Raw genomic sequence first — 15,066 nt, forward strand, 5'->3', positions numbered from 1 at the left:
GGGTACAAACGGAGCGGTCTCACGCAAGCAAATGTAGGTTGCGTACAAACGATAAGCATGCGACATTCAATCGGCATTCGAGGAAGACATACTTCAGGCGACTTAAAAATTCTAAACTCTTTAGACACGCGTCTGCGCGCGCAGTCTAAACTCGACACACATTTCTGAACGAGATAGTCGATGCATGGGACATGTATCTTACTTATAGATGTGAAAGAAGTCTTTATTATAACTTTGACTGGTTGTTTTCCGTGATTTCACTTGCATTTTAGGGGAGTTACTAAAGCATTCAGTCGTGGTGGGTTCTAAGATTGTACGTACTTTCTAAGTATATCTTAGACACGAATGGCTGATAAAAAAATGAAGGAAAACATCTTGAAGGAAACCTGGACTATAAAGTCTGAAATCGCCAACCTGCATTGAGCAAGCGTGGGGATTAATGCTCAAACATTCTCCGTGTGAGAGGAGGCCTGTGCCCAGCAGTGGGAGGATAAAAAGGCTGTACAGAACACTACTCTACAAAAAAACAGCATCAAATCTTAAACCCAACAGTAGAAAATTTACCTAATTTTACTTATGAAAATTGCGGAGATTTTTGTATATCTTTATAGAGCAGTAAACTGTGGCTCAGGGTCGTTCGTATGCGGCTAAATAATTAGTTATTTACGGTCCGTGCTTTTAAAAATAGATTAAGGCTGGTGGCACACTGGTGGCGAGGCGGAGTTTTTGCTACAAGCTTACTGAACGTCATTTGCACTTTGTTAAGTGCCTATTTTGAAAAAATTTTAATGGACTGTAGGCTTTTTTAACACGCTTGTATTAGCTTCACTTGTAACTATATATGATGAACCGATCTCTGAGTTCTGATGACAATACATGACTAGCTAAGAAACGTTACAAAAAGATTGTCTTTTCGTTTTTTTCAATATTCCTTTTTTTTTAAATTTGTTAATGGGCAGTTACCTTTTTAATGTAAGAATTTGGTTGTGAAAAGTGTGCTATTGTTTTTAAGGATTTTCCAAGCAAATAGCAGTTCAACGAAATAGTTTCATCAAGTTCAGGTAATTAAACTAAACAACGTTTAACAACATTAATTAAAAATTCAAATATAAGACGCAAAAATAAATAGTGTTATCAAAACTGATTTGGAATTCAACTAATTCTGTTTACACATGAATTATCAGAGGCCCTTCGAAATATCTCTGAAGCTCACCTGTTAAAACTGTACCTAGTCTGTCCGTCAGTCAATCAATCAGTCAGTCAGTCACTCGTATAACTTCACAGCTGTAAAGATGAACGCTTCGTTCCAGTGTATTTTGATCTTTATAAAGTGCAAATGTTTTTTCTTTTCAAAATTGTTGATTTCTGGATAGTGTTATTGCAGTAGAAATAATGTTTCTTTTATGTTTTTTATTAATGTTTACTTTAGAGTTTGTTTCTTGAAGATTTTGAACGCGATCTGATATTATGAGATAGGAAGTGTTATACGATCGAAGCGAAGAGAAGTCTTTGATACTCAAACGTTATTTACATTAAAAAATAAATACAAAGAAGTCTTAGGAAATTGAAAAAAAAAACATACAAACAAACACAAACGCAATGTACCTCTTTCTTTTTGGTTAATTAAAATACCATTAAAGAGTTTATTGAAAGTTTACAGTAACAATTACGTCTTTTGTAGTTTAAGTTGAAAGTCTACCCCAATTTTAAAGAAAGCTTTTTGGTATCATTTCGTTCAACTTATTAAATTGTCAAACACTGTGGTTACGCAAATCGAATGGCACTCGATTTACTTAAATCGTTCTGAACTTTTATTCAGATAACATAACGATGGTGAAACTTTGAAAAACTTCGTAATTCAAAGTATGGTTCTCAAGGGGAGATGGTCAGACTTTTTATGACGATATATTTTGTTTTTTCTATACATCACTTCTTGTGACTACTTAACAAGAAAGAGTAAATTTTGAGTAGAAAACAATAATTTATTACTAGTTTTCATTCACAAAGTTTTAGCCTTATCATCACCAAAAAAATTATCAGTAGCTCAAAATTCATATCACTGTACCCAAAAACTAATAAACCCAAGCCAGAAAGATTGATCCACGTATTCTTTCAGACATGCATCAGTTTTCATTCACCTTTGACATTCGAAAGCTTTTAGCTGTACATTTTAGTAGACAAAGGAGATTGTGTTTTATTTTGAGCTGGTTTTAGTCTCAAATTGTTTGTCATCCTGAGTTTGAAAACTCATTCAAGGTAGGGAAGGTACTCCACCGAGGGGGTCCCCACGTTGTCGTCGTGGTGGGGCTTGCGTGCCTCAATGATCCTGAAGCTCTGCCGGTAGAGATACTCATGCCGGAAAGGTTCAGGGGAGAGGCCAGACAAAGAGGGACCCAGGGAGGGGCCGCTCCTGACCAGTCGACGTTTGTGGACATGGCAAGGATGCGGCCATACCCGCGGAGGTGCAGGCGCACTAAAGCGGTGCTCGTTTGCTCTTCGTTCAACGAAGAGCAAACCTTTCGGCGGGTTTGCTGAGCCGGGATGGCTGGACAGCAGACGGAGGCATGTATAATGCCGCCGCCGAGGGCTTGGCTTGATCGCCCGGCCCAGAGGAAGGACACCTCTTAGATAAAAAACCACCCAATCCTAAGTTTTGGGAGCGCGGCGAGGGGATGAATGGCCGTGGGGGACACGGTCGTTAGCGCTCCCCCCTGTTGGGGCCAGCCGCCCCCAACAGTATGTAGGCTTGCCCCGGTATGAGGCCACTGCCGGGGTGGACGAACAGTTGCTCTCATGATCGTGGGAACTATATGGATTCTAACACAAATACAAACAAAAACAACAACGACGAACTAAGGGAGTGGGATGAGGACTCGGACTCCGAGTCCGCATCCAGCGATGGAGCGGCGGGAGACCTCAGGGTCCCCCAAAGTAAGAAGGACCACCGAGTCGATGCCTTCCTAAAGAGGAAGAAGGACGACTTGGGGTCTTCCTCCGGTGGCCGTGGGGCACCGGCCAAAAAGGCCGACCGGAGACCGGAGAAGGGGAGGGTCGCTGAGGCGCCCAAGGACAAGGGAGGAGCAGCTCAACAGAGCTCCTCCGAGGAGGACTCGGCGGCCGTCGGCTCTGACCAGGAGCGGAGGGCCAATTTCGCTAAGACGGTGGCGGCCGCGTTCAAGGGCGTGTCCCAAAAGCGCCTCAAGGCCAACAAACAAAGGGCGATCGACTCGGCCTCGGCCACAATCATTGCGGCAGCCGAAGCAAGCTTCGGCCAGGCTCCAAAGAGCGATCTGGCCAAGCTGAAAGAGGAAGTGGCTCGTCTCACGGCCGCCCTGAACTCGCTCCTGGAGGAAAACAGGAGTCTACGGGCGGACCTGAGAAAGATGAGAGAGCAGGAGGCCGAACGCAGCGGGACCACTTCGCAGCGGCCGCAGTCCTCCCCGGTGGAGAGCCAGGTCCTGGCCCTGGTTCGGCAGGAGATGGCGGCCTTCCAGGCCCGCTTCTCCGTCCTAGAGGGCAGGGTCCTACGGCCTCCCCTCGCGGCGCCGAAGCCCCCAGCGGCCCAAAGGGCCTCTTATGCGGCTGCGGCTGCAGCGGCACCCCCGCCCAGAAGGGGACCGCCGAGCAAGCCACCTGTGGCGGCGCCGAGCGGGCCGCCCAGGAAGGCGGCCGCCCAGCCAAAGACCAAGGCCGCAACAGCGGTCCAGGCGCAGAGGGCCCCGGTGCCGACATCAACACCGGTTCCGTCGTCGGCACCAGTGGCGAAACGCCCTCCGAAGCCGACACCGTCTGCGGCCCCTACCACTGCCACTGAGTCTGAGTGGCAGGTGGTGGGGGAAAAGAAAAAGAGACGGAGGGCGGCCAAAGCGGCCAAAAAAAAGGCCCAAAAACAGCGGCGCAGACAGCGAGCCGCCGCGGCGCAACTCCGCGCCCCCAAGACCGCGGCTGTAGTAGTCACACTACAGCCGGACGCGGTCAAAAGGGGCGTGTCGTACCGCGACGTGCTCGCCCAAGCAAAGGAGGCGGTGAACCTGCAGGAGCTGGGTATCACCTCCGGCCTCCGGCTCAGGGTGACCGCAACGGGCGCCCGAATGCTGGAGGTCCCAGGGGCGGCCAGTGGGCCCGCCGCGGACGCCCTAGCCGAGAGGCTTAGGGCGTCCATAAATGCGGATGATGCCCGAGTCTCCAGGCCCCACAAGTGCGCGGATCTGCGCATCATGGGCCTGGACGACTCAGTTACTGCGGAGGAGGTGGTGGCCGCCGTCGCTAGGACGGGTGGGTGTTCCGCCGACGAAGTTAAGGCGGGCACCATACGTCCCGACTTCAGGGGCACGTGCACCGTCACGGTGAGCTGCCCCGTGGCGGCGGCCAAGACCATAGTCGACGGCCGTAGGTTGCTGGTTGGTTGGGTGTCGGCACAGGTCAAGTTGCTGGACCCTAGACCCCTGAGGTGCTTCCGATGCCACGTCGGGCATCATGTAGGTGTTCGTTGCACCTCGGAGGTCGACCGCAGCGCCCTCTGCTTCCGCTGCGGTCAGCCCGGACACAAGGCCGTGGCTTGTAATGCCGCGCCGCACTGCATTGCATGCGCGGCTGCTGGCAAGCCGGCTGAACACCGGGCAGGGAGCAAATCCTGTGCCCCACCCGCCAAGACCAAGGGTAAGGGCAAGGGCCGGCCGTCCGTCGCCGCCACCGCCACCACCTCCGCAGTGGCCACCACTACAGCTCCTGCGGCCGCCGCCGCCTCCAACGCTGCCGCCGCTGTCGACGCCGCCATCGCCACTGCTGCTGTCGTCTCTGCGTCTGAAGAGGAGGAAGACGTGATGGAGTGCTAGCCTGGCTCCATTACGCTTCCTCCAGGCGAACATCAACCACTGCGCCCGTGCCCAGGATCTGTTGCTCCAAAGCATGGCGCAGTGGTCGATCAACATCGCCGTGGTCGCTGAGCCGTACTTTGTCCTTCCCAGGGATGACTGGGTTAAGGACCTTAGCGGCTCAGTGACCATCATATCGTCGGCCGCCGCTGGTACTCCTTCCCTCGAAGGGGTGAAGAGTGGAAGGGGTTGCGTCGCAGCACGGTTCGGGGAGATAGTCGTCGTGGGGGTGTACTTCTCCCCGAGCCGAACTCTCGCCGAGTTCCACAACTCCCTCCTGGAGTTGTCCGTCGTCGTCGGAAGTTATTCCCTCTCTGTGCTAGTGTTAGGGGACTTCAACGCCAAGAATTTGGCCTGGGGTTCCCGACGCACAGATGCACGGGGTAGGATGGTGGAGGACTGGGCGCTGGAAGCAGGCCTGGTCGTCCTCAATCGGGGTTCTGTCCCCACGTGTGTACGGATGCGGGGCGAGTCAGTGGTGGATATCTCGTTCGCCAGCCCCGCTCTGCTACCGCGTGTCTTTGACTGGCGCGTGGAGGAGGGGGTGGAGACCTACTCCGATCACCGGTACATCCGGTTTGACGTCTCCGCCCAGAACCCTAGCGCGCCGGTCCTGCAGACCCCGAGTGGTCCACGTTGGGCGCTGAGGCACCTTGACCGGGAGCTTCTCCTGGAAGCCTCAGTCGTGCAGGCCTGGGTGTCATCACCGGACAGGCCCGCCGACATCAACGACGAGGCGGAGTGGTTCCGGGAGACCATGTCCGAGATTTGTGACGTGGCCATGCCCCGAGTCCCGCCAGGACGCGCCCGACGCCAGGTGTACTGGTGGTCTTGCGAGATCGCGGCCCTTCGAGAGGCGTGCGTCGCTGCGAGGCACCTGTACACCAGACACCGCAGGCTGCGCATCCGCCCTCCGGATGCAGAAGCCAGGGAAGCAGAGCTGTACGAGGGTTACAGAGCTGCGAAGACCGCCCTCCAATTGGCCATCGTCCAGGCCAAGGAGGTGGCCAATGCGGAGCTGCTGGGGTCTCTGGACAGGGACCCGTGGGGGCGCCCGTACAAAATGGTGCGGGGCAAGCTCCGCCCATGGGCCCCCCCGCTGACCCAGAGTCTTCGGCCTCAGCTGGTGGAGGAGGTGGTGAGCGCTCTGTTCCCTTCGCGCGGGGAACACTCTCCCCCGCCCATGTCTCTGCAACCCGCGGTGTCAAGTACGGACCACACTTCCGACGACGACGATGTCCCCGAGGTGACTGGGGTGGACCTGAGAGTGGCGGTGGCTAGGCTGAAAGCCAAAAACACCGCCCCAGGGCCTGATGGCCTGCCTGGCAAGGCCTGGGTCCTGGCCCTTGAGGCTCTCGGGCCTCGACTTAGGGGGCTTCTCAGCGCATGTTTGGAGAGGGGCCAGTTCCCACTTCGTTGGAAGACAGGGAAACTGGTCCTCATACGGAAGCCGGGGCGCCCTGCGGACTCTCCGTCCGCATACCGGCCTATCGTGTTGCTCGACGAGGTGGGCAAGCTCTTTGAGCGAGTTGTCGCACACCGCCTCGTCGCGCACCTTGGGGGGATAGGGCCGGACCTTGCGGACCACCAGTTCGGTTTCCGCAAGGGGCGCTCAACGGTGGACGCCATCATGCGCGTGAGAGCTCTCACGACGGGGGATGCTGTGTCCCGGGGGGGGGTCGTCTTGGCGGTGTCTCTTGACATCGCCAACGCCTTCAACACCCTTCCCTGGAGTTGCATCAGGGAGGCACTCCGGTATCACCGGGTGCCGACCTACCTTCGTCGCGTGGTCGAGGCCTATCTGTCGGATAGGTCCATCATTTACCCTGGTCACAACGGGGAATGGAACCGGCGAGAGATGTCGTGCGGTGTTCCGCAGGGGTCGGTACTGGGGCCGCTCTTGTGGAACATCGGCTACGACTGGGTGCTGCGCGCCGACCTCCCTAGCGGCGTCAGCATGGTCTGCTACGCTGACGACACGCTGGTTCTGGCACAAGGGAGGTCGCACCAGGAGGCGGCCGACATAATGACGCGCGGGGTTGCGATAGTCATCGAGAGGATCCAGCTGCTGGGACTGGAGGTGGCCTTGCACAAATCCGAGGCCATGTGCTTTCATGGGCTTCGGAACGCGCCACCTTCAGGCTCCCAAGTCACGGTGGGGGGGGCTACCATCGGCGTCGAGAGGGCGATGAAGTACCTGGGACTCGTCCTCGACGGCCGGTGGAGCTTCGTCGAGCACTTCCGACGTTTGGGCCCCAAACTGGAGAAGGCAGGTGCTGCATTCAAGCGGCTCCTGCCCAACCTGGGAGGCCCAAACGCCCCCTGCCGTAAACTCTACGCGGGGGTCATGCGGTCCATGGCCCTTTACGGGGCCCCGGTATGGGCACGTTCGGCACGGCCGCGGGCTGTGCACTACCTGAACGTGCCCCAAAGGGTGATAGCCATTAGGCTAATCCGGGGGTACCGCACGATCTCCCGCGAAGCAGCTGGCCTACTCGCTGGACTGCCACCGTGGGATCTGGAGGCGAGGGTCTTCTTGCGCCTGTACGACTGGCGCGAGGAGGCTCAGCGCCGGGGAGAAACCCCGTTGCCGCGGCAAGTTGTCGCGCAGCGGGCGGAACTCCGGCGCGATCTCATGGTGGCCTGGAGGGAACGACTATCGCAACCCAGTGCAGGGCACGCCACCATCGTGGCGGTAAGTCCCCTCTTTGAGGAGTGGCTCGGGAGGAGTCACGGCGCCCTCACGTACCGCATGACGCAGGTCCTCACCGGACACGGTTGTTTCGGGAGGTACCTGCACCGCATCGGTCGTGAGGAGGCGCCCGGGTGTCACCATTGTGCGGACAGCCCCGAGGACACGGTGGACCACACAGTCCAGGTGTGCCCCGCATGGGAAGGGCACCGCCGGGTCCTCGTCGAGGCTTTGGGCGGCGGCGACCTCTCGCGTCCGGCCCTGGTTCAGGCCATGGTCCGGGGCGAGAGGGAATGGGATGCCGTCGCCTCCTTCTGCGAAGCGGTCATGCTCGAGAAGGAGGAGGCGGAACGCCAGAGAGTTCGCACCTCTCATCCCGGCCGCCGCGCTGGACCAGGTAGACACCATGGGCGCCGGGTGTCGCGAGATGACTCCCGGCCACCGTAGGCGTGGGTCTGTGGGCGGTGAGTTCGGGTGGCTCATCGTCCCTCTGTCTTCCTAGACGACAGACCCGTGTCGACGGCGCGCGTTGTTCCACGCGCTCCTCAAAGAGACGTCAGCAACCCCAGCGGGGCCCAGCAGGGCCAAGGCCTGCCGGGGCTGCGGGTTGTTCGAAAGAGATACCGCGGCCCTGGTACATAAAAGGCCTATGACGGAACACGACGATTTTAGTCAGTAAGAGTCTGACACTCCCTCACCGCTGCTAACCCACAGCGGGAGGGGTCATTTGATGATTTTACGTCGCTAAAAAAAAAAAAAAAAGGTAGGGAAGGTACATATAGATATAAAATTTTGACATAATGTTAACGATGCTGATAAAAAGAGCATAAGATTGAAACTAAAGATTGGGTTGGGGTAAGGTTGAAAAAGTTACATCTAGCACATCAAATTCTACCAAAAAATACAAATTGAAATTCCCTAACCTTAAATTCCGGTAAATATATATAAAACAAAAAAAAAACTGTAATAAAACTAAACTAACACTCTTCCCTACCAACCACGTTGGTTTACACAGAGCGGGTAAATATTTGTGTAACGGTATTATAAGATTACATGTGTAGGCCAGCCGCAAATTACAGCTAAGATTTTTTATGACCTTGGTTAGATATGTAAGCACGCGTAATTCAATTTGATTTTTCAATTTCAATATTTTATTGCACTCCATAAGTTTCATGAAGGTGTTACATTAGATATTTTAGTACATTATGGATTATGTTAGGGAAACCAGAAATCAGTAATCCTAATTGTAGATATAGTAGTCAAAATGTACCGTGGACTGATGGTATGGATTTTGACTACTATACAATTAGGATTACTGATTTTTCAAATTCAAATTTAGTCAAAAGTCCATGGTGCATTTTGACTAACTTCTGCGAAAGGTTTCAGTCGCGTCCCTTGGGGACTCTCCAAATAAAAAAATAGGCTAATGGCCTTTCTGAAAAAGTGGGCTATTTGACACTGCATTTTTCAAATCAGTCCAATAGTTCCTGACACAAACTCACACAAACTCTTCTGTTGTATAAGATTGGTTTACATTTTATAATACGCTTCTCCTCTTTTCACTTAACTGTAAAAAAATGCTCTGACAATTTACTCAACCACAAAAATGACCAGAAAATGAAAAACCAGCCATTCCGACGCAAGTTCACAGTAAAAGGAACTCGTTTTAATGAGAAACATCTCATGTTACCACCATGTTTGAATTAATTCCAGCTAGGACTTTTATTAAAACGCACTCCGTTCGCTAACTGTTAATCTGACCGTAGTTGTAATATTGCACTGTTGTAGTATTTTACACATATATACATATACTGGCTCTATTTATCTACTAGCTCTTGGCTAAGTAATAGCCACATGGTTCGATCAATCATAAGGTTAAGCAACGTTTGGTGCTATCGCTACACGGATGGGTGACCATCGAGTCATTACGAGTTCCTCCATGTTTCGGAACGCACCTTAAACCTATCATTTGTTGTGAGGAAGGTGATGAGCATGAATGTGGATGGATATAGTGCAAGGGAAAGACCAAAAAAACGATGGATGGATTGTCTGAAAGAAGACATAGCTAGAAAGAATGTTACTTATGAGATGTAGGCTGTCAGAAGAGTATGAAAGAAGAAGACTTACTGTGCCGACCCCAAAAAAGTGGAATAAGGGCAGGAGGATAATGATGCGGTCTTTGGTCGTAGTCAGAAGCCAGAAAGACTTACCTACCGTTTCTACAAATACTGAGTATTTTATTCAGTGACTTCTAAACTATTTTCTTACTACTATATCACCTTAAAGAGATAGGCAACAGACACTGTCTGTGCGGGCCATTAAATATTCGTTAGTACCACACTATTCGCTTACAAATACAAGATATTTTGAGATACCTAGGCGTTTGATGTTCACCTAGGTTTGGTATACTAATGGCAGTTACTTCATGTATTCTCGTGTGTCCTCTTTGACGTTGTTGAGAGGACGAACGAAAAAAAACAATTTGTTAGTTACCATATTTTTATTAATCTTTTTAACCTCGTCTCTCTTGACAATTAAACTGTTAATTGTTTAATATTAATTCTTTACGAATATACTTTTTATTTTTTTTAATAACTATGATAACTTTTTGTTTAATTTGCGACAAAGTTAAGTTCTACGCTAAAGCCAATCTTCAGTCATCTTCACAATACTACAAAGCCTTCTGCTGTCCATTGCCAAGGAGTCCTACTCCTCCAATGACCCATCCCGGTTTTAGGAAGTAATTTTAAAATAGCACTCAGCATCAAATTTCTTAGACGTGTTTACTTGAATAGCAACATCATCAAAAAATCAAAAAAGATAGGTAAGAGAAAAAATAAGTATCTACCTAAGCATTTTTTATTTTTCACTTTTTCCTTAGCTAATAGCCCTCGCCAGTGAAGCATTAAAATATTATATAATATATCCCCTAATTTTAACTCTGTATTTACGCAGACAATCCCTACGGGGATGGGGGATTGGGGATGAAAAACGCCGCTCAAATTATACACACTTCTTAGGCATTATCCCCCGAGTCTCAGGGGGATTAGAGGAACGCCGACGTGTACAGATTTACACACAGTTTTCATATTATTGACTCCTGTATTTTTTCAGTGGTTTCATATATTATGTTATGATGGCTTATGCGACTGGTTTATCTTGAAAACTGCAACTGTTTTAAATATCTACTAGATTCTACAAATATGTGTACCTATGTGATCGATTTTATTTTCTGTGGTGAAAAACATAGTTTTGTGCATAGGTACTATTAATTATCCCAAGTCAAAAGTAGCTATTAGCTACCTATAAGTAGAGTAAAATAAGTAATGTTCCCACATTTACAAGAAGCATAAACTCCTTGATTCATCTCAACTTTAATACCTAAAGACAATAATAACAGATTACCTCACCTTCTAGAATAAATCGTCCAATAAAGATTTAACAACTTTAATTAACTTAAGATAGACAAAATAGTTTCCTTTTCTAATAAATCGTACGAGAGGTAACTCACTCCAACGAATTTTGAACTTTACAAGCTTAGCTTAGAGTTGATATTTCGTAGTGATCACTCGAGTTGTCTAGAAAAGATGGATGGTCTAACAAAAAAGATTTTTTCTCGTTTAGTGTAGTTTCGGAGTAATATCGCCAAACAATATTGGCTTGATATTGTTTTATGAAGTTACGGCTTGACGTGAAATTCGATATTGTTTTGTTTCAGTTTTCTCCAAATCTTTTCTAGGCTTTTGGGTTTTATGGCGAAATTGTTTTGATTTGGATAAGGTTCATTGTAAGTCGTAAATTGAAGGGATCTTCAACGCTTTTATTATTGGCCTTTTTAGGGTTCCGTACCCAAAGGGTAAAACGGGACCCTATTGTTTTCGCTCCTCTGTCCGTCCGTCCGTCCGTCCGTCTGTCACCAGGCTGTATCTCATGAACCGTGATAGTTAGAGAGTTTAAATTTTCACAGATGATGTATTTCTGTTGCCACTTTAACAACAAATTAATACTGAAAACTAGAATAAAATAAATATTTCATACAAAAAACGTGATTTTTTGCTCAATTTTGGATGGTACGGAACGCTACGTGCGCGAGTCCGACTCGCACTTGGCCGGTTTTTTATCAATAACGCATGAAACGAGGCTAACTTTTGTTTCATAATGAAAGGACCATTATACCAAAAGTATGTATGTTAATTTGATCATTGAGAAGACGATAGCATATCTTTAAACTAATTAGATAGATTTTCTGTTTAATTTCAAACCGATCAAAAATCCCGACGTATACTGATGAAAATTACATAATGCTCAGTTCAGCCTAAAAGCTTGTAAAAACAAGGAAAACTTAACTAAATTGCCTACCATTACAGTCAATTTTATTCGCAAGAACATCACATCGTACTAAAATCATAATTTCATTGGTAAAATGAGAAAATGTTTTCATAGAAAAGTGCTCAACGTTCAAGTAAAATCAGGAAGAAAAGGAGTGTATTTTCTGGAAATTACATTTTCTTCAGATTTCTGAGAAAGTGTTACTCTTTTTTTCAGCAATGTAATTTTCGGAAACATTTTTCATATTTTTTTCTTGAAGGTGCTTAAAGAGCTGTGAAAGTAAAAATCAGCTTTAACGTTTGCTGTTTTACTTTCTTATAAGACTTATTCGCATCGATAGCTATTCCGTGAAATGAATTCACCTAAGTTCTCCAGTTATGTACCAGCTATTCCGTGAAGTGAGAATTCACCTAAGTTCTCCAGTTATGTACCATACTTACAAATAACTTGAGCTACTGATGGATTAATATAATACATTTTCATATCAGCCCAGAAATGAAAAAGATTCGCTCTGTGAGTTGTGATAAATCTGCATCTGTTAACTCTTTCCTTAGCTTCTTAATAAGTTCAACCATACCAAAACAAATTAGCCAAACAACCAAGACTATTTACAACATTATTATCCAGAGAAGCTTTTATAATGGATGTCCAGAATAGATCACTTCAGCATAATTTGCTGGCCCGAAGCGCCATCTATCAGCACTATTGTAATTAACATACAATGGCTTGCCCCGGCTTCGCATGACAGATTTGCCTTAATGTATCAGACAACGTAAACATATTACTCAATCAATTAGAACACTGAATAAACAATTGGATAGTAGACTACTGGTTTCTGGAGGACTAATTAGCAACTAGTTTGAGAAGGCAGTGATTTGGCAGCTATTTCGATATTTTAATAAGACATTAGAATATTACAGTATTTGAGACTTCCTACAAATCAATCTACCTATACACGACTTCTGCTTATAGATCATTTAGTTTTAAATGCTTATTGAATGTATTTATTAATGCAAAAGTAATCCTGTTTGTCTGTTTGTCGCATTTTGACGCCGAAACTCTTAAACGAATCTCAGATAGCCTAGCGCCTAAGAAAAGACAAGGCACTTTTTGACCGGGTGCGGAAAGTATGCAGCGCGCAACAGCCAGTTATGTAAGACTCATAATCAAAGAAAACAACAGTAAAAATAACACAAATTCCAACCCCAACACAAAACACAAGCACTCATAAAAAGCAATGAATATAACTACAAAAGATAACGCACATATCCTCAAAACAAAAGCTATGGATCACCTTCCTTAAGTTTATCTGATGGTGAACGTTCAAACATTAATAACGCGATATGAGGCCATATTGAGGGTAATACGAAAAAGATTATCGCTTCACGCCAGACCGTCTGATACTTACATCTAGTGGCCCAAGAGCCAGCGACCGCCAAACCTACGTTATTTTATAAAGGCTGAAACTTTGTATGTTCATCTACCTTACAGTGGGCGTGAACGATAGACTACTACGAAGTTTGACTGACGGTGGCTTTGGAAAATATTAAAAAAAGCTTTACCTAACTCAATGTTCTTTTTTGACAGGCGTAGTAGATTATATCAATATGGAGCACTTTTTCTATGACAGCCATTATTCGTTTCATACGAGAGAAAAGATATGAGCTAACCAGCAAACATACTTTGATGTTCTATTGTCTCCTGTACGAAATCAACGATTGTTGTCATATAAAAAGTCCGTATTGTTATTATCTTTAATATAGAATAAAACTTAACATAGATGAACACACAAAGTTTCAGCCTTTATAAAATAACCTAGGTCTGGCATTCGCTGGCTCTTTGCCTATAATGCTATTGACGATGAGAGCAACTTGGATAGATTCGACGATAATAGTATGATCCCCTTTGCTGCGAAAGTATTCAAGGATTGAGATCATGTTTACAAGATTTTGTAGTTAACATACTAATAGAAGGGTGGCGTTGAACATTTTCTTCTTTCAGCTCATGGGAACAAAATGCTGATTTTGTAGTGTTAGTTTCAGTATGTGCAAAATGGTTTCGAAGTCTGTATCACTTTCCATTTTGAATTTTCTTATTTATTTGGAAGTTTTAATCTTATACCGTTTGTTATGAACTTTACTGATCTACAACAACATACCTATCTATTATATTTTTTTGTCTGTAGAAAGTTTAGTTAGAATATTATCAGTAATTATTCAAGCACCATTTACTTCACATTTATATCTTTCCTATTTAGGACTCTATTCCATTTCAGATCTTTCACCGTATAAGATAAGCATACTTAAAGGTGGTTCTTTGTAAGCATACGATAGCTACTTACGCAGAACCTCAGGATATGTTAGAGAAACCTTGTCGTCTCTTTGCAGCTAAAATTCCAGCGACCGAAACCAGCAAAGATTGGAATACTAATGGTTTAGCTACGTTTTGGCTTCCAGACGAACCGAGATGCATAATGCATTCAAGCAAGGAACCAAGTGCTAAAATTTCCGATATCGATTTTTGAACATTTTCTTCCAGTTAACTTCCAAATAAAACATCGGATTTGTTGACTAACGATCAAATGGTTTCACAATGATTCCAAGCAGCAGTAAAACTGAAATATTAAAATGACAGCGAAAAATAACAAGGAATAAGCGAATTGAATATTAAATTTCCAATTACGGATTCGCACAACAGCCAACAAAGAAATTCTTATATCGGATGCCGTTTCAGGACATAATGGAGTATTTTAAAAGAGAATCAATTAAGGGATGTTAAAATGTACTTACGGATCTCTTTGATGGTATTTTATGGTTTTCCTGATAGATTAAAAGGTTCAATGTTAACGATTTAAAAGAGGAGTTTACGAGAAGATAAGCGAGATTTTGAAAAAATAATTGCACTTTATGTTTAGCTAACCTGAGTTATGAACGAGACAAAAAGGAAGGTTGACATGTATAAAATTATAAAACTTATACATATTGGATGTAATGAAGTACTGACTCAAAAAGGCTAGGCAGATGACGTCTTGCTGGGTGAAAAATATCAGAGAAATACAATAAAAAATACATAAACATATTGTTTATACAGTGTTGACCAATACCAATGTTGTAAATGATTTACAACTATGAATATTGTTCTCTCCAGGGAACAAAATTTATGACAGATCCT

At 46.4% G+C, this 15,066-nt stretch overlaps 2 protein-coding genes across 5 annotated transcripts in view; both read left to right on the forward strand.

The window, feature by feature from the left end:
• The window catches only part of LOC124638754 (potassium voltage-gated channel protein Shaw-like), an 84,244-nt gene that overhangs the window by 6,621 nt on the left and 62,557 nt on the right, over positions 1-15,066 (forward strand). The window lies entirely within an intron of this gene.
• On the forward strand, positions 4,047-4,661 carry LOC124638755 (the record flags this gene model as incomplete). The annotated part of the gene is made up of 1 exon (XM_047175831.1): positions 4,047-4,661. A coding segment is annotated over exon 1 (570 nt), but the record flags the coding sequence as incomplete, so codon positions are not given.

Source organism: Helicoverpa zea, chromosome 18 (assembly GCF_022581195.2).
Source record: "Helicoverpa zea isolate HzStark_Cry1AcR chromosome 18, ilHelZeax1.1, whole genome shotgun sequence".
NCBI lineage: Eukaryota > Metazoa > Arthropoda > Insecta > Lepidoptera > Noctuidae > Helicoverpa > Helicoverpa zea.